The 18,198-nt window shown below is 37.9% G+C and overlaps 1 protein-coding gene across 1 annotated transcript; it reads right to left on the bottom strand.

The window, feature by feature from the left end:
* Positions 1 to 1,558: 1,558 nt before the first annotated feature.
* LOC107758206 (sugar phosphate exchanger 3-like) lies at positions 1,559 to 17,742 on the bottom strand. Its single transcript, XM_016575888.1, has 16 exons — positions 17,613 to 17,742; positions 17,337 to 17,471; positions 15,848 to 15,968; positions 14,552 to 14,644; positions 9,415 to 9,498; positions 7,996 to 8,141; positions 7,657 to 7,753; positions 7,334 to 7,418; positions 5,866 to 6,056; positions 5,634 to 5,775; positions 4,333 to 4,434; positions 3,761 to 3,808; positions 3,495 to 3,646; positions 3,189 to 3,254; positions 2,124 to 2,726; positions 1,559 to 2,048 (listed from the first exon to the last, which is right to left on the bottom strand). Exons 2-15 carry the CDS (start codon positions 17,390 to 17,392, stop codon positions 2,634 to 2,636), a joined length of 1,476 nt encoding a protein of 491 aa, XP_016431374.1. The 5' UTR covers positions 17,393 to 17,471; positions 17,613 to 17,742; the 3' UTR covers positions 1,559 to 2,048; positions 2,124 to 2,633.
* Between the last annotated feature and the right edge of the window lie 456 nt (positions 17,743 to 18,198).

Raw genomic sequence — 18,198 nt, 5'->3', positions numbered from 1 at the left:
TATTGTGGTCGAATCTGTCTGACCTCTGCATAACTTGGGGATGTGCTAATCGCCTTCCTGATCTCATTGATCTACTCAGAAAAGAAGGAAGCAAACTCATTGCATATGCTGTCGGAGAGCATTTCACTGGCAGTCTGACTTGGGGGGTTTGTCAGTCTCTCAACAGTAGCAAAAAGAGTGCAAGTGTTGTTTAAGTTACTGTTTATAAGGTTTGAAAAGAATGACTGTCTACATTGAAAGCACGAAGCTAACAGTCCTGCAGACACTCATGAAAGTAAAGTTAGGAGGGGCTGTTTCATTGAGGACCGTTGCACTGCAGCTATTTTCTAGCCAGGTTTCGTTTAGAAACATAAAATCCAGGTTGTTTGTGGTTAAGTCATTGATTAGAAATGATTTATTTTTTAGTGAGCGAATGTTTAAAAATGCTAACTTGATGGCATTGCATTTTGTCAGTGGCTGAAATATGTTGTCCTGGCTACCCTGGCTGTTTTCCAGAAAGTCGTCCTTGGGTGCTGAGTCTTGGAGCAAGTAGATGTTGTCCTTTAGCACTCTTGCACCAAGTTTGTTTAGGTGGAGGCCGTCCAGTTTAAACAGTTGTCTATGGCCCCAGAAAAGATTGAAGTTGTCGATGAAACTGACTCCTTTTAAGCTGCAGATTCTTTGTAGCCATGTGTTCTGCCCAAGCAAACGTGGAAACATATTAGTTCCCCTTGCTGGGAGTGGTCCACTGATGAACGACTGAACTTTAAGTCTTCGAAGTGTTTCAAAGAGTTCACTGAAGTCCTTCTTAAGGAGTTCTGACTGCTCTTTCAGAATATCATTCTTCCCCACATGGATGAGTTTAGGGTTCTTTATTCCCATCTTTTTATTTTTACATTTAATATTAGTAAATGCACTGTGAACTAATATTAACATGGACATTTTGATGGACATCAACGCTTTTCAGCATTACTCATCTTTAGTGTGACATGATCCTTCAGAAATTATTCTAAAATGGTGATTTGGTGCTCAAGAAACATTTCTTCACGTTATCAGTGTTGAAAACAGTTGCCCTGCTTATTTTTATTGTGCGCACTGAGATACATTTTTAGGATTCTTTGATATTTAGGATTCAGTCATTTAGTTCATAAACGGTGTGGTTGTATAAACACACCTTAAAGTTGCTGCTTGCTTTGCTTCTTAGAAAAAGAAATGTTGCCACAATCAAACCCAGCAGAACAACATGCATTTTAACCTTAAGAATGATTACAAGAAAAAGAAAAAAATTATTTCAAAAATAATACTCATGCCCTTCTGTTTGTTATTCCCGTTTAATGTTATAAAGAAAAGCAATCAAGATTGTAAATGAAAGTAATTCATTTTCCCTCAATTATTATGAACATACGAAGAGTTTATTTGCAAAAACAGATAACTCTTAATTTTCATAAATCATGTTTTTTATTGTGTTAGTTAGCTGTATTTTTTAGTTATTATTATTAATTAAAACAACCAAACTGCAGTTTGATTGATATTAATTGGAATACGGGATTTAAAAAAAAAAACATGATTTTTGAACATTTTTAAAAACGGAGTTATCTGTTTTTGCAAATGAAATCTTCATATACAGTAGAGGTGACAGTAGTGGTTGAGAATGAGTGAACAGAGTCAATCACCCAACCATCCATGCATCTATCCATCTAAGCTGTTTAATAAAGACATGTTATGTGCGCCTGTATTTATTATGACTATATACAACTATATATGTAGGAACAATATACCACACATTTCAAACATTCAAGCAATAACTGTACAGGTTCCAGTAGTTTAAATACAAAACATACATTTGCTGAATTGTAGTGTTATATTTAAATATACCATTATACACTTAGTGTGAATTAAAAAAAAAAAAAGATGCACATCTAACACCGAAATTACCAGCCCAAAAACCTACATGATGCTATGAATCTAGGTCCTCAGTTCAAGTAATCATTCAATACACTATTTAATCAGGCTACAATCATCACGAATTAAGCTCAAGAGGGTCCTGCCCTCTAACAATAATTATAAAACTGGAATTAAAAAAACGCACCAAGAGCTTGTAACACTCTAAAGAGAAAGGAAAAAATGAAATCGCATCATATGACCCCTTTAAATTTTAAAAAATAAAAAAAAAAGGTGCTGACGGCAATACACAGAAATAAAACAGAAACTAATTTTAAGCAACATTCCAAGATGGCGTTCATAAATGGGATAATTTGAGGGAGAGATTTAAAAAAAAGATCTAAATCTAAAACAAACTTGATTTTGGTTTCCATATCCAACCTTTAGAAATGACCACACTGCCATTTCACGACCCTTTTGTTCAGACAGTGGTTGCTAGAGTAATGAGGTACAAGTCATCACATTGCCAAGAGTCTTCCAAAAAATAAGATTAGAGTCAGATCATTTGTCAAATCAGGCTTTCATGTTAATAAAAGAAAAAACACATTTTCTGCCTGCCTGAACAATGCTTTGATATGGACTAGCCAGACTAAATGTGAGGTTTCTGTTGCTGAAAACAAAATTCTACAACAGAAGGTGAATTCCCAAATAGGATGTCTGTATTTTCAAAATGCCCTATTTTTCTATCCAGATTCAGGCAAAGGAAGTTCATCTCAGAGCTGATGCGTTCGAGCTTGACTGTCCCGGCACAAGGAGCGGATTTCACCGTAAATGAGTGGAATGATGAAGAGTATACTGCACCCTGTCTGTGGATGAGAGAAAGACAAATGTTAAAGTGTTTGCTCAGCTCAGCTTTCAGAACACTGACTAGACTTAGGGTAGATGCTACATTTAAAGGTGAACAGCAGTTTTTTAATGTTCTTTTATTTGATTTGTTCAAATATCGTATACCAAGGTTTGGCACAGTTTTCTTTCTTGTGTTGATGTATTTTCTGTTGGAATATTGTGCCCTTTGTTTTAGTTATATTACATTATATGATTTGCTGCTTGCTAGTCAATGGTAAAAAGTAATGAAGGGAGGGACATTCTTATTCTAGAGACCATTTGACTGTAGAGCAGGATAAGTCATTAATATTTTAGGTCTGTTTCCTGTTTTAATGATTTACAGATTCACAGTCACTGTTCACTGAATAACTTCTTTGTCCACCTAAAATATGTGTGTTTAATGTTTTGGCTGAATTTGTGCTGTTGCATCACAATTAACCTACCATAATTATGAAGAAGTAGAAGACACACATCCATCCTAATTTGCTCTCGATAAGCGATACCAGATACTACAAAACAGAGACATTTTTAAATTAGTACTTACACATGAAATAACAATAATATGTCATTAAAAAAACATACACAATGAACATGATTTGCATACAACTTCCGCAGGGCATATTTCAGAGTGAAAAAGATAGAGTGAAGTAAGGACTTGATTTTATTCCTTCTGCATTTGACTTGATCACGAAAATTGGGCTATGACATTACTGATTAATATGATTTTGTATTAATTATTAAAGCGTTACCTGTCCCCCCGCAGCTCCAAAGCTTCCTGTGCCGTCCACTATTCCCGTGACGGTTGCCAAAGCCTCCTGACTATTCTGCAGTGCCTCCTGTCGACCCAAATCTGCAGAGATCGCTGAACTGATCATGTTTGATGGGCCTCCGATAAGGAAACCTGAAACAAATTATAAAAATATTTAAATGTTAGTGGTTTCCTAAACAAGAATGAGGAATAACTATGGGCTGAGTTCATAGTTATAATTTTTTTTATCATATTATAATGTGTCACCTGTTATTGCTAGAAGAGCTCCATTTACCAGCTGGTTATTTGGAGAGTCTGGAGGAAAGATTAACAAAAAAAAAACAAGTTAAAAACAGAAACTTATGCTGCTTTCATTTCTCAAATTATGATATAAAGAAAGGGTACTCAGATTTTCTAGACAACATGATTTAGTCTGTAAACTCACGGCTGTATCCCACTAACGCTCCCATGGCCAGCAGCAAACTGATCGCTAACACAGGAGCTCGCTTTCCCAAAAGATCTGAGATCAAGCCTTGTACTGTTCCTCCTGGAAGAGATTGTAAAGATTTTGCTCATGTGCAGAATGCACTGTGATTGCAAACTACCTAAAGAAGAAATGTACTGTCTAAAGGTCTCAGCATACTCACAGCAAAATTCTGTTGTACCGCTAACAATTGGTCAGAAGCTGCCCAAATTCTGAGCAATTAAAAAAAAAAAAAGTTAAAAAACAGAAGTTAAACATTTATTCTGCTTTAATTTCTCAAATTATGATATAAAAAAGAAGAGTTAGAAAGGGTACTTAGATTTTCTAGACAGTATGATTTAGTCTCTAAACTCACGGCTGTATCCCACTAACGCTCCCATGGCCAGCAGCAAACTGATCGCTAACACAGGAGCTCGCTTTCCCAAAAGATCTGAGATCAAGCCTTGTACTGTTCCTCCTGGAAGAGATTGTAAAGATTTTGCTCATGTGCAGAATGCACTGTGATTGCAAACTACCTAAAGAAGAAATGTACTGTCTAAAGGTCTCAGCATACTCACAGCAAAATTCTGTTGTACCGCTAACAATTGGTCAGAAGCTGCCCAAATATTTGCAGGCAGTGTTTTAGAAAAGTATTTAAATGTGAGATGGATTGGATGAAGAAAAAAAAAAATGTGAAAAAGTAACTTCTGTTATGCAAAACACTGGACCAATGGCAGTAAGTGGGTGCAGCTGCAAAGTTTTCTGAGAAGTTCACACTGGAGAGCTGTTTCATACCATCAAAACAGCTTAGTTTTGTTCTTTACTCTTTTTTTTTATTAAAAAAATAATAATAATTAGATTCTGCCCTTTGTGAGTGTTAAACAAGGCAAAGGCAAAATGTCTGTTTTAGGAAAGATTTCTTAGTTAAATGCATTATATCAAGTTCTAAATATTGCAATGTATTAAAAAAAGTGTAATATTAAAGAGTTTAATCAATTGAAGGGTTCAATCCAAGTATTCAATCTGTTTTGTAGGGTTTAAGAATGCATTTTTGTTTTCCAACAAAATCCAGCACATAAATTCCAACACATAAGCTGATAGATGTCATATAACTATAGAAATGAATGTAAGTTGAGCAGGAGATACAGGGCAATCAATCACAACATCCTGACTAGCATGCAATCAGGTTGCCTTGTATCATTTTGTGTAGATATAAGTTGAATATTTCTTTTATATGTTGCGTTTATACATGACTAATGTATTGGATGTGTTTGGGTAAGTTAATTAGCCTTCTATAGTATATATTCTATTGCGATTCAGTTTTCCAGTGTTTATTCACCTCTCAGCTTCACACAGCTAAAATAAGTTCCTGATATTACTGCCTATGATTGGATTATTTGAAACTACATTTACAATATGAGCATTTACTTTCAAATCATTGCTTGTATTGTTAATATCTAACCTGTTTTTTTTTCTTTTGTCATCTGTATGTTTCCATTTAAATTGTCTAATTATCGTCATGATGTGCATTTGTTGTTTCATCTTTACTATCACTGACCGAAATCAAAATCCCTTTGTTAATGAGCATTTTCACCAGTAATTGTGTTGTTGATCTTTTGATTGGTTGTTTCTTTTAGAGTGAACTGAGAAAAAAACTTAATTGAACTGGGTACTGACCAACAATGCCTCCCACATCATACCACACAGACAGCCGGTCGGACTGAACCTCCTTCCAGCCGAAGTTGTTGCTGAGATAAAATGGCAGCCAGAAGAAGAAAGAGTAGTTGACCAGCTTCAGACATGCATAAGCCAGAGAATACTGTAGGAGACAGACAATATATAAATCTCAAATCTAGTCTACAATAGTGGTCTAATATGCAAGTAAGGAAGCGTTTAAATGGACACTGACAGGAATGACTCCTGGCAGGCAGAAGGCCTGGAGAAAGCCGATGGCTTTAGGCTGCGGTTCAGGCTCCTCATCCCGCTGCTGTATAGAGTATTCATCACATAACTCATCTTCATCATCACTTATCAGAGGACGCTGACTGTCTGTGTCTCTTGTCACTGGTCTCAGACCTGTCTCAGAGTAGTCACTTAGTCCTTAAAAAAAAAAAAAAAGAGACCAAGAGATGAAAACAATCTTGTACACTTAATGTATACACTATGGTAGCATTTTATTTTCCAGTCCTGTTACTCATGTACATACTATGTTCTTATTTTAGTAATTACAATAACTAGGTAAAAACTAGGTACTTACCCTTAACCTACCCCTAAACCTAACCCTACCCCATGTAGTTACCTTATATTACCAGTACTTGCTCACAGTAAGTACATGTAAGTACACGTACTGTAAAATAAAGTGCAACCTACACTATTATACACTATGCTATACATATGCTTATAAGAAATTAGAAATTAAAATAAAATGCACAAATCTTTTTTTTTTTCAAATGTAAGGAACAAGGCCTATGAATCATTGCAGACTATAGGCCTGTTCACATTAAGACAAATGTTTGGTGCATTAATTCGGAATTAACATTTTAATTTGAATGAACGACTGTTGCGACACAGACATTCACATGCCGTCACTGTGACAGATATTTTAAAGAGAGGTGTTCTAATCCCTTTTCTATTGCACTGCAAGAATAATGGCTAACCAATAAGATTTGTGCATTTGGTTACTTATAACTATGACTTGCTCTTGGAGCTCACAATTACACTATTTTGCTAAATGACAGTGAACAGCAGACGAAGAACCCAAAACCAGCTCTCTTGTATCTGTACTTTTGTATATGCTGTTGTTTATGTAACACTACTGCAAATACAAAAACTGTACAAAGATGAACTCACCAATTTCTTTTGGGGATGTAAGCAGGCCAAAAAACACCACTACACCACCTGCAAACTGCACCACTGATGTCACAAGAAAAGCATACTGAAACAAACACACACACAAACACTCATCAACATTGTTTGTATACAGAGCTAGCAATCCCCTCCCCTAAGAAAAACCCTCACACCAACAGTTCTGCATATATTATATTGTATTACATTATCATTGTCATTACATTATTTAGCATTTTTATTGGTTTTCACCAATTTCATGTTTATTGGTTTATAGCTGGTTTTCACACAGCACCATTGAATGATGTGTTTCAGTAAGAATGATGTCCTCTCACCTCATAGCCGTATTTCAGGCATTTGGTTACTTATAACTATGACTTGCTCTTGGAGCTCACAATTACACTATTTTGCTAAATGACAGTGAACAGCAGACGAAGAACCCAAAACCAGCTCTCTTGTATCTGTACTTTTGTATATGCTGTTGTTTATGTAACACTACTGCAAATACAAAAACTGTACAAAGATGAACTCACCAATTTCTTTTGGGGATGTAAGCAGGCCAAAAAACACCACTACACCACCTGCAAACTGCACCACTGATGTCACAAGAAAAGCATACTGAAACAAACACACACACAAACACTCATCAACATTGTTTGTATACAGAGCTAGCAATCCCCTCCCCTAAGAAAAACCCTCACACCAACAGTTCTGCATATATTATATTGTATTACATTATCATTACATTATTTAGCATGTTTATTGGTTTTCACCAATTTCATGTTTATTGGTTTATAGCTGGTTTTCACACAGCACCATTGAATGATGTGTTTCAGTAAGAATGATGTCCTCTCACCTCATAGCCGTATTTCAGGACACTGGAGGCAAGAAACGCACCCAGAATGTTCCCCACGGACGCACATGCACTCCAAAGTCCAAAAACAAATCCTCGCCTGGCAGACAGAGGATATATGCGGGAATCAGAAAGAAAGGAAGAATAGAAATGAGGCCAATTTGTGCAGGCGCAAAAATACACAGCACAGTATCATATCAGCACATTTAGCACCTGATTAAACTGGATCAAGGATGATTAGTGAAAAAAAATGCAGATACTTTTGTGCTAAAGTACTTTATGCAAAAAATAATAACAATAACAAATAATATTAATAATCCCACACTACATAGTGACACCTACCCAGATTTTCCAAACCAGTTGCCCATGATGGCCACAACACAAGGCCATACTGTAGACTGGAGCAGTCCATTTATCACCCACAAGATGCAGTAAAAGTACACATTATAAAAGTGAAGCCACTCTGTCAACGTGCCAAACACAAATTCCTAAAGAGAAGAGAGGGTGAATGAAAATAAATAAAGACATGAATTCACAGATTATTTTTGATCACTTTCATAGGTTCACTCAATGCTGTGTCAGTATCTAAAGCTACTAGAACACCATCCAGATGTGACAATTGCCTAAAGCCTTTACATAATGACAACCATTTATTGGCTGATGGCGCTAGAGTCATGCTCTGAGGTAGCGCATCATTTGGGCCCTTCATATCGTGCATTCTCCCAGTTTGGGACAGGCTAAATTTGAAAACTGTGTCATTTGTTTTGTTAATTCTACGATTTGTTTCTGAGTAGTAATGGCATGGGCAAGTCCTTTTAAGACACTGATGATGTGGCGCCTCAAAGGGCGGTGTTAGCGCCATCAGCCAATCAATAGTGTGCAACAGTGGCCGTCCACTTTTTCAGAGGCCTTAGGACCAGATTTACTAACAGCTTGCGCCAGCACAAACCATCTTTTGGTGTTAAAATAGTACTACTATCAGGATTTACTAAAGATGCGCAGTGAAAAATTAGCGCTGAAAAGGCGCCTGACCTTATTGAACATGCATTTGTAGGAGTTTCCCTTTCAGACGCAAAATTTAAGGGAGGAGAGTATTCAAATGAATCACGCAACGCAATTTACTAACGTTTGCGCTCATCAAATTACTGGTATTTGCGGCATTATTTAACACCCAAAAAAAGCATGTCTTAAAGCAGGCGGTAATTTGCGCTTCTCTTGGTAGATTGCGCTGTTCATAATGGAAATTATCTGGCTGCGTCTGTGTTCTTTAATGTGCACATTGTTAGTAAATCACCTGCAGAATTTTACCCTCCTATCGGCGCTTTTATGGAATTGCGCTCTAATGCTAATTTGCCGTTTAGTAAATCTGGCCCTTGGTTCTGGAAGTATTTTACCATAGGCAGTTTTCATTAAAGAGTTGTAAACCATGAACCGAACTAACCAGCTATGAGGTGAAACAATTTTACGGACTTTGATTTGAAAGTGTTAACAGTGTTAACATACATAAGATGTTTATGTCATACTTTAATGCAGGGATCCTCAAATCTGGCCCGCAAGATCCACTTTCCTGCAGAGTTTAGTTCAAACCAGTCAAACACACCTGAGCATGCTATTCAGTGTCTTCAGGTTCATTAGAAAATCACAGGTAGATAAGGTTGATCAGGGTTGGAGCTAAACTCTGCAGCGCATTGGCCCTCCAGGGCAAGATATGAGGAACCATGCTTTAATGCATTTAGATCCATATTTCAGCAGAATACCAACCGTGACAGCGGATCCACATAAACCAAAGGACAGAACATAGCGAAGGTTGAACCGATCGCCAATTACTCCACTGATATACAAACCCTGAAAGAAAAACAAACAGAGTAGAGTTTTGACACAAACAAAAAAAACGTGTGTGTGTGTATGTATTTATATACATATTAGGGATGCTCAGATCAGGATTTTTGCAGCCGATACCGAGTACCGATTTCTTGTCATGGTGATCGGCCGATACCGATGCCGATTCTGATGCTTCAAGCTTTATACAGACGGTTTCATCGGGCGTACGCGCCTGGGCCGAAGTTAACTTCCGGTCTGTGTTTGTTTATCAATCTGGCTATGGCGCCGGCTACAAACGCAGTTAAAGTTAAGGTGATGAGTAGACTGAATTTGGGCTCAGGTGGTTGTGCTGTGGGATGTGTTTCTCATACATTTATTTATTTGTGGCGCTCGCCACAATATCAAAACTGATCGATTTTCCAAAAGGCTTCGTTGAATAAACATGAGCACGTACTGTTTACTTTTTAAAAATCAAAACGAGGCGCGGGCAGGGCCGCATTAACCATTGGGCTAGGCGGGGCTGAAGCCAAGGAGGGGGCCCGTGATTGGCTGTGGAGTAGATTGACTGGTCATCGGTATTTCACTTCGGAACATTCATTCACGGATTTGCGCTACTGTCTTCACACACAGACGAAACTTACTGGAGAAGTGTGGAGTGTGACATAATATATACCTCTGTAAAAAAATACAATATAAATTCACGTCTCGCGCACTTTAATGCCCTTTGAATGTAACGTGTACGTTCCCTTGGAACTGGAATCATGGCGGAATATCATGTTGAAGCCAAGGAGGGGGCCCGTGATTGGCTGTGGAGTAGATTGACTGGTCATCGGTAGCACCGATTGTCAAAGCCCCGCCCCTCACATATTAGCGCTATTATTCAGTGGAGCGTTTCCATATATTCCATGCATTACCTTTAGAGATTAAAACTAGAGCCCGACCGATATGGGTTTTTTTGGGGCCGATACCGATCCGATATTAGGGAGTAAAAGGGGTGGTCTCATTCGAAAGCGGGCCTCTAGACATACACTCGATTCGTGTTCGAGAGGGTTCCTCGAGCTGAAGGGATCCCCCGAATTTGGTGCGGATTTGCCGCGCCGTTATGGAGATATGGCCGTTCAAAGTTTCAATGGTTTTCCATAGACATAAGCTTTAAAGCATTTCATCCAGGTCGCCAGTAGCGAACAATAGAGCGCAACTGTTCCCTCTGTTTAACAAATCGTGCCCACGGATTAATAAACCGTACTTCCGAACGGTGCGCTCAGATTTTGTAAACAATACCTTCGGTTTATTACGGAGCTCGGGAAGTCACCTGTAGGACATAACCGGTACATTATTGGTTTTGTATTGCTTTTTACCTTCTTCCCTCGGAACTCTATCGTTTTTATTCAGGAAATTTTCTATTCTTCTTTTCAGCCTTTATTTTAGGCTATAAAACACAGGCGGCGGTGTTTTATCCTATTGGTGATTAATATAAAATAAACGCTAAAAAGAAGACTATTTTGTGAGTGCGGATCATGGTCTCATAGGCTACTATGAAAAATAATGTTTAATAAACACAATACTATGCATCCCGCACCGTGGTTGAATCTGCCGGTGGGGGCGGGGCCACAAATCCACGAGTTTACATTTACAAACCCGAGGGAACGGATTGCGAAAGCGTGCGCACGGATTATGAATTTGTGGGTACGGATTCAAAATCCGAAGGTACGGTTTACAAAATCTGAGCGCACGGATTGGAAATTCGTGGGTACGGTTTATTAATCCGTGGGCACGATTTGTTAAACCGAGGGAACAGTTTAAGAATTTGTGAGTACGGTTAATAAACTGAGGGGACGGATTGCAAAACCGTCGCCACGGATAGTTTTTTTTCTCCTACAGGTGACTTCCCGAGCTCCGTACAATACTTATAGCAAAAGGCAGTATCTGCAACTCAATCCGGTTGCACAAGTAGTCTAGCTCCTTCACAATGGCACTTCCATATGTGCCATTGCCAGGAGGATTGGTATCTCCCAGCACAGTCTCAAGAACATGGAGGAGATACTGGGAGACAGGGCTGGAGAAGCGCAACAACCCAGCAGCAGGACTGGTATCTGCTCCTTTGTGCAAGTTGAACAGGAGGAGCACTGCCAAAGCCCTCAAAAATGAGGCTACTGGTGTTTATGTTTCTGACCAAACTGTCAGAAAGATTCCATGAGAGTGGCATAAGGGCCCAACATTCTGCTCATAGCCCAGCACTGTACCAGAGTCTGGAGATGCCATGGGGAATATTTTGCTGCCTACAACATCATCCAGCATGACCGTTTTGGTAGTAGGTCAGTGTTGGTCTGAGGAAGAACATCCTTGGAGGGACACACAGACCTCCACATGCTAGCCAAAGGTATACATACTGCTGTTAGGTACAGGGATGAAATCCTCAGAGCCACTCTCAGACATTACGTTGGTGCAATGTGCCCTGGGTTCCTCCTGGTGCATGACAATGCTGGTCTCATGTGGCCAGAGTGTGTAGGCAGTTTTGGAAAGACGATTGGCATTGGCATTGATGCAATTGACTGGCCCTCATGTTCCTCAGCCCTGAATCCAGTTGAAAACCTCTGTGACGTAGCACCACATACTGTCCAGGAGCTCACTGATGCCCTTATCCAGGTCTGGATAGGAGCAGGCCCAGATGTTGCCAGAAGTGCAGACAGGTACGTGGGGGCCATAAACAGTACTCACTTGCATTATGAAACTTTGAATCCAGCCCTCAGTGGGTTGATGACTCTGGTTTCAATTGACCATTGTCACATAATTTTGTTCTCAACGAATTACACACACATACACACACTCTCATTTGAAAGGCTGCACTTTCCAGAGATCATATTTGTCAGTCACATACGTCATAAAGGATTTATCATTTCAGAAAAGTAACCATTATAAAACATACTGTTATTCTGTGTGAGCCGATACATTACTGTAATTTCTTTCTTATTTTGGATTTTAATAGTTACTTTTTTAAAGGGGTCATCAATGCCCATTTTCCACAAGTTGATATGATTCTTTTGGGTCTTAATGAAAAGTCTATAACATACTTTGGTTAAAATTTCTCAGCGGTAGTGTAAAACAACACCCTTTTTATCTTGTCAAAAACAGCACTGTTCACAGACCCATTTCGGTGCATGTTCCTTTAAATGATAATGAGCTCTGCTCACCCCGCCCCTCTCTTCTGTGGAGTTCAGTGACCATTTCTTCATATTACATAAATACGCCAGCAGGTGGTGAAAAAGAGTGTCTTATGTGTTGTGTCTTAAGTCAACGAACATATTCACTTGTTACAAAAACGGATTTGGCTTTATTCAAATGTGTGCATAATCTAATAAATAAAGTCTAAATAAGTTGTTCAGATGACCAAAGCACAAGGTTTTCTTGCATAGTTAACATTTTAATTGTTTGGTCAGACAATTACACATTCATAAATCGGGGATTAAACGTGGAGTTATGTTCTGTATGCTAAATATGAATATATAAACAAGCGTATGTGCACAGTACCTATAACTGCGCTTTGCATCTGCTGATTGCTGTTCGAGATTGACATGCTAAATGGCCGACTGACCAGGTACACTCTCATTAATTTCGTTCACGAAAGAGATATGTAGCAGTTCGGTCATTTCATTCACGAACGAGATGTAGCAGTTCATTCAACTCGTTCACGAACGAGATGTACCAGTTCGGTCATTTCATTCACGAATGATATGTAGCAGTTCATTCAACTTGTTCACGAACGAGATGCAGCAGTTCATTCAACTCGTTCACGAACGAGATGTACCAGTTCGGTTATTTCATTCACGAATGATATGTAGCAGTTCATTCAACTCGTTCACGGACAACATGTAGCAGTTCATTCAACTTGTTCACGAACGAGATGCAGCAGTTCATTCAACTCTTTCACGAACGAGATGTAGCAGTTCATTCAACTCTTTCACGAACGAGATGTAGCAGTTCATTCAACTCGTTCACGAAAGACATGTACCAGTTCGGTCATTTCGTTCATGAACGAGAAGATCTCTCGATCTCGTTCAGACTCAAAAGAAACTCGTTCAGTGAAGGGCATATTCGTTCACTACATTCAACAAATCACATGCTCCGTCACATTCTTTGACAGGATGAAACAGTCCACAGAGCTACCCGGTTCACTGAACTGCGCATGCGCTGCAAATAGTGCCGCGCTGCTGTGGAGGGAGGAATTTCAGTGAACGAGAAATATGAGTCAATGGATTACGTGAACGAGAACGATTCGTTCACCTAAAAGATTCGTTCAAAAAGAATGATTCATTCACGAACGAAACATTACTAGTGGGGTGACGAGCCATTCTCTGAGACTATAAACTTTAGCTGCATTCGTTGCAGAACTTGCTAACTAGCACATTATTAGTAAAGGAGATTTGCAAAGATTCATAAAAAACCTTATACTCACTTCTTCTGTAGGTGAAGCTGGATCACGAATGATTCTTTAGCGGCTCAGATGTCGGGAGTAAATGACGACTGCTATGTTCATTATTACATCCAACAACAAAACACCTCAATCACTCAGAAGAAATTCTTGTCTACTTCTGCTCCGGCGTCAAAACAATGGCAGACTGTTTACAGATCACTCAGGGCGGGTCTAAGGTAAAACACCAGTGTCAATCAACAATCGTGGGAGGGGCCTGTGCAGAACTACGTCACTCTGCCATGAATCTGTGAATGGCTTGATCTAAGATAGGAGTTATTATTTATGGGGATTTTTTTTAAAAACACTGGGTGTATTTTTATCATTATAGGGTGGTTATGTACACACACTGCCAAGACACATTTCAGTTCAAACAACATGTAAAAGTGAATTTAGCATCCGATGACCACTTAAAAAGTACATATTCTTAATGATGCATGCGGACAAAAAAAATTCGAATATTTTTGTCAATATCGCACACCCCTACTGTCACAGTAATATTTTATGGTTCAATATGGTGCAGCAGCAGCATTATGTGTTCATAACATACCATCACTGTTCACCCACAACCCCCAAAGCCTGCTACACCTATTCCTGTTTTTAGCTTACCACAGCATAAGAGAAGAGAAAGATGGAGTCCAGAGCACCCAGGAACAGCGTGGCCTCTCCCGCATCAGCAAACAGTTTGTTTTCCACCCATGTCTAAAAATATAAACAAAAATAAGTGTGTAGCAACATTATTTAGATTATATTTTCAACTGAAAGGCCTATATTGGACTTAGCCAAAGTGCTTTGTACAACTATATTGCTAGTTGTGAGAATGTTAGTTCGCATTTTTGCCAAACAGAAAGAATATAGTGCTTGAATACTGATGTAATGCTTGACTTAATGAGTTGCCCTCTCACAGATTTCCAAATGGTGACCACAAAAATATCAATCTGAATGAAAATACTAATGTGAAATATAATATTGATACAGTTTTGTGAGGTACATTTACATTTTACATTTAGTCATTTTGCAGACGCTTTTATCCAAAGTGACTTAAAATTGTGGAATACATAAAGCGATTCTTCTTAAAGAGGCAAACAGACACAGGAAGTGCTTGTAATACCAAGTTTTAGGCATTGTTCAAATAAGTATAAGCTAGAGAGGGAAGGAATAAATAAAGAGAAAGACAGATTTTCTTTTTTTTATTTAGGTATTAGGTATTATTCATAAGACGAGTATCAGTACAGCATTTTGAGGATAAAATATTACAGTACTTTGAATCAATGTTTTTCTCACCTCTACCTAGCTGAACACATTTTCTCCATAGCATGCAGTGACAAAATAAGAATAATACATGCATTGCTCGGTTTTTAATAAGATCATAATGTTAAGATCATAAATAAATGTAGGGGCAGGTTTTGTGGTATGGCTAGGTTTAAGGGGTAATTACAGATGACAGTTTTTTCAAATATAAGTACAATGTAAAAACATGTATGTACATAATAAATGCATTGTATCAAATGATTAAATTAAATGTAAGATCATAGTAGTTAAGGACACTTAATATATATTGGGTCCCATATTCCAAAAATGTAAACCATAAAAGAAAATTTGAAAGCCTTTATATAGACACAGAGTACATTTTCATTACACTAAAAGAGGCAGTCTAGTTCTCTTCTGGGTTTTATTTGAGATCAGACTTTCATATCTGTAAAAAAAATTATTCTTATATAAAATACATAGTTTAAAATGTGTTACTGGTGAATAACAACAACAATAATAATAATAATAATATCATTCCTACTATCATATCTATGAGGCTAGGGAAAATGTTACTCATTTAGATGGAAAGAAATTGTTTGTTTTTTTTAATGAAAAAGTTAGACAAAGAATGGGCAGTGTGTATTATATCCTTACCTCCCCAGGAGACAAAGACGAAGTGCTGCCGTTCTGCTGGAATGCTGATGGTGTCCACTGTGCTGAGATGCTCACTTTCACATTACTGAAAGTCTTACGTGACGAGTGAAGCAGGACATAGCTGGATAGAGAGTGGATGTTTTTAATTACACCAAGTCATTCCATTTAAACTTCAAAACCATATGGCACCAACAGGAATACAAAGCAAACATTTCAAAGAACATGGCACATGTATTTTAAACTACATTTTCTTTTCTTTTTAAAACATTTTTCTATTTCTTTATCATGAATACTCTTATTCAGCGCCAGTAGAGGGCAGCAAATCAAATAAGTGAGTCATTCATTCAATCCATTCGTTCAAAGGGCTAATTCATTCAGAAAGAAGCAAATGACTGCCTTTATGAATGGCTCACTGAATCCTTGACTCACTCGATTCATTTAAAAATGTGGATTCATTAATGAAACACCACTCTGGGTTGATCAGAGACGCACGATTTTCCTAGGGCTTTATATTCGTTGGCGAAATTACGGACAATGTGTCTAAAATTTAATTATTCATACCTTTACCTTATATTCTTTTTAAGTAAAAATCTATTTTTTTTTCTTTCTACCAGCCAATGATGACTCTGAAAGAAAACACACAGTATTTGTTATAGTAACCCATGCAACTTTGCAACATCATGCATCTGACTGACAAAACCCTGCACTTGTATTTCAGCGCTGCTGTTAATGTTATGGTTATTTTAGCAAATAGTTTGCTCCATAAATTCAGTTCAACAACATTAAGTTGAGGGGGGTAAATTTTATCAGTCGACTGAATCTGAACATGCATTTTATGTGTTCTTGCTCCGTCCAAGCAAAAAATGCATGCCTATAATTGAACACTGTAGCATATTTACTTCAACAGTTCAGGTAATGTGTAGCTATGACCCATTTCAGGGGCTTTACATTTTCAAATCAGTCAGGGCTATAGAAATGTATCTTAATATTTACAAGTAAATCTCCATATTATGCATAGGGAACTTTCTATCCGACCCCCCTACATCTAGTTTTGACGTCCATCAGGAGGGATCAAGCCTTCTTTAGGGCGTCAGACCCCACCAAACCCCCAGTAATTCGCACCCTGATTATAACCAATTATAACCTTCTAGGTTCCTGTATAACAGCTAGATTAATCATATAACATTTCAAGAAGTAAGCTGTTTAAATGACACAAAGAACTTTGTGCTACATGTCATCTAAGATCAGAGATGGCAAACAAGACAAAGTTCAATATTCTTATTATGTACAATAAAACACTGGCTGACATGTCAGTAAACCATGAATGTAAAGCATGTGACTAATTTTTTCAACACCCAAGGACCTACAAAAACACTCTTGGCCAACACAGGGGCCACAATAATAAAGAAAAGCTAGATATGCTCAGTAACATAGCCAGAAACTGATTACCATGGTAAGAACAGAGGGCGGTAGGAACAGGACAGCATACCTGAGGAACGTGAGGAGGAAGGCTAGCAGGTGATGATAGGTATAGGGGGGCCACATTATATGGGTCTGGATCAAGAGGGGGAGGAAGTGAAGGATCTGAAGTCTTCAGGACACTCTACTGCACCATCTACAAACACTAAACATCCAATCACTGTAAAATATATCCATCGATAAATGAATCAGCGTTCTTACTGTGGCACTTTAATACTCGTCTGCAAATGAATATACATATTTACAGTCGTCCACAGATACGCTCATAGGAAGCATCAATACTCACCCTTTAAATCATTTGCAGTGAATTGATCTCTGACTGGAAAATATCGCCATTAGTTTCCGATGCTGGATGCAACGTAAACACGCGCTAAAGCGTAAATACGGACGTCACCCGGATGTTGAGAGTTTGAAAATAAAAGTCACTTTATTACTGATTTAAGCGCAAAATAAAAGCAGATGTTCTTAATATGTTGTAAAGATACCAACCTCCTTTCCCCCACCTATTTTAAATTGGTCTCTTACAGCTTTATAATATAACAAAAGCAGTAACAGCAATAATTATTAAAGCTAACATTTACTAAAAATAATAACAATACTCGAACATTCAACAATAGCAAACACCATAACAAAACAAAACAACAACAATTAAAAAGAAAATGAAGACAAGAAAATAATAACAGCAAAAGTCTATGGAGGGGGCCCAGAGCAAATTACTGTGTCTGCAGTTGTTTTTACAATTATATTTTGTTGTAGTTAATTAAATAGTAAACAGTTAATTAAAAGTTAATTAATTTGATAAGATATTTTTATAACAATGAACATCAATTCAACAGGTGTATTGTAATGTATTCTTATACATAAAGGGCTTT

This window comes from Sinocyclocheilus rhinocerous, unplaced genomic scaffold (assembly GCF_001515625.1).
Source record: "Sinocyclocheilus rhinocerous isolate Xijiao unplaced genomic scaffold, SAMN03320098_v1.1 scaffold2219, whole genome shotgun sequence".
NCBI classification, from domain to species: domain Eukaryota; kingdom Metazoa; phylum Chordata; class Actinopteri; order Cypriniformes; family Cyprinidae; genus Sinocyclocheilus; species Sinocyclocheilus rhinocerous.
The sequence above is the reverse complement of the archived record's forward strand: the minus strand, read 5'-3'. Positions and strand labels throughout refer to the sequence as shown.

What these genes read in the sequence shown, in the direction of transcription:
- LOC107758206 (XM_016575888.1), bottom strand. Translation starts at nt 17,392, where the DNA reads ATGTGGCCCCCCTATACCTATCATCACCTGCTAGCCTTCCTCCTCACG. An exon ending in AGCGTTAGTGGGATACAGCC is followed by an intron (nt 3,809 to 4,332) that starts GTGAGTTTAGAG and finishes TCTTTCCTCCAG; the next exon opens with ACTCTCCAAATAACCAGCTG. An exon ending in TTGGAGCTGCGGGGGGACAG is followed by an intron (nt 3,255 to 3,494) that starts GTAACGCTTTAA and finishes TCTGTTTTGTAG; the next exon opens with TATCTGGTATCGCTTATCGA.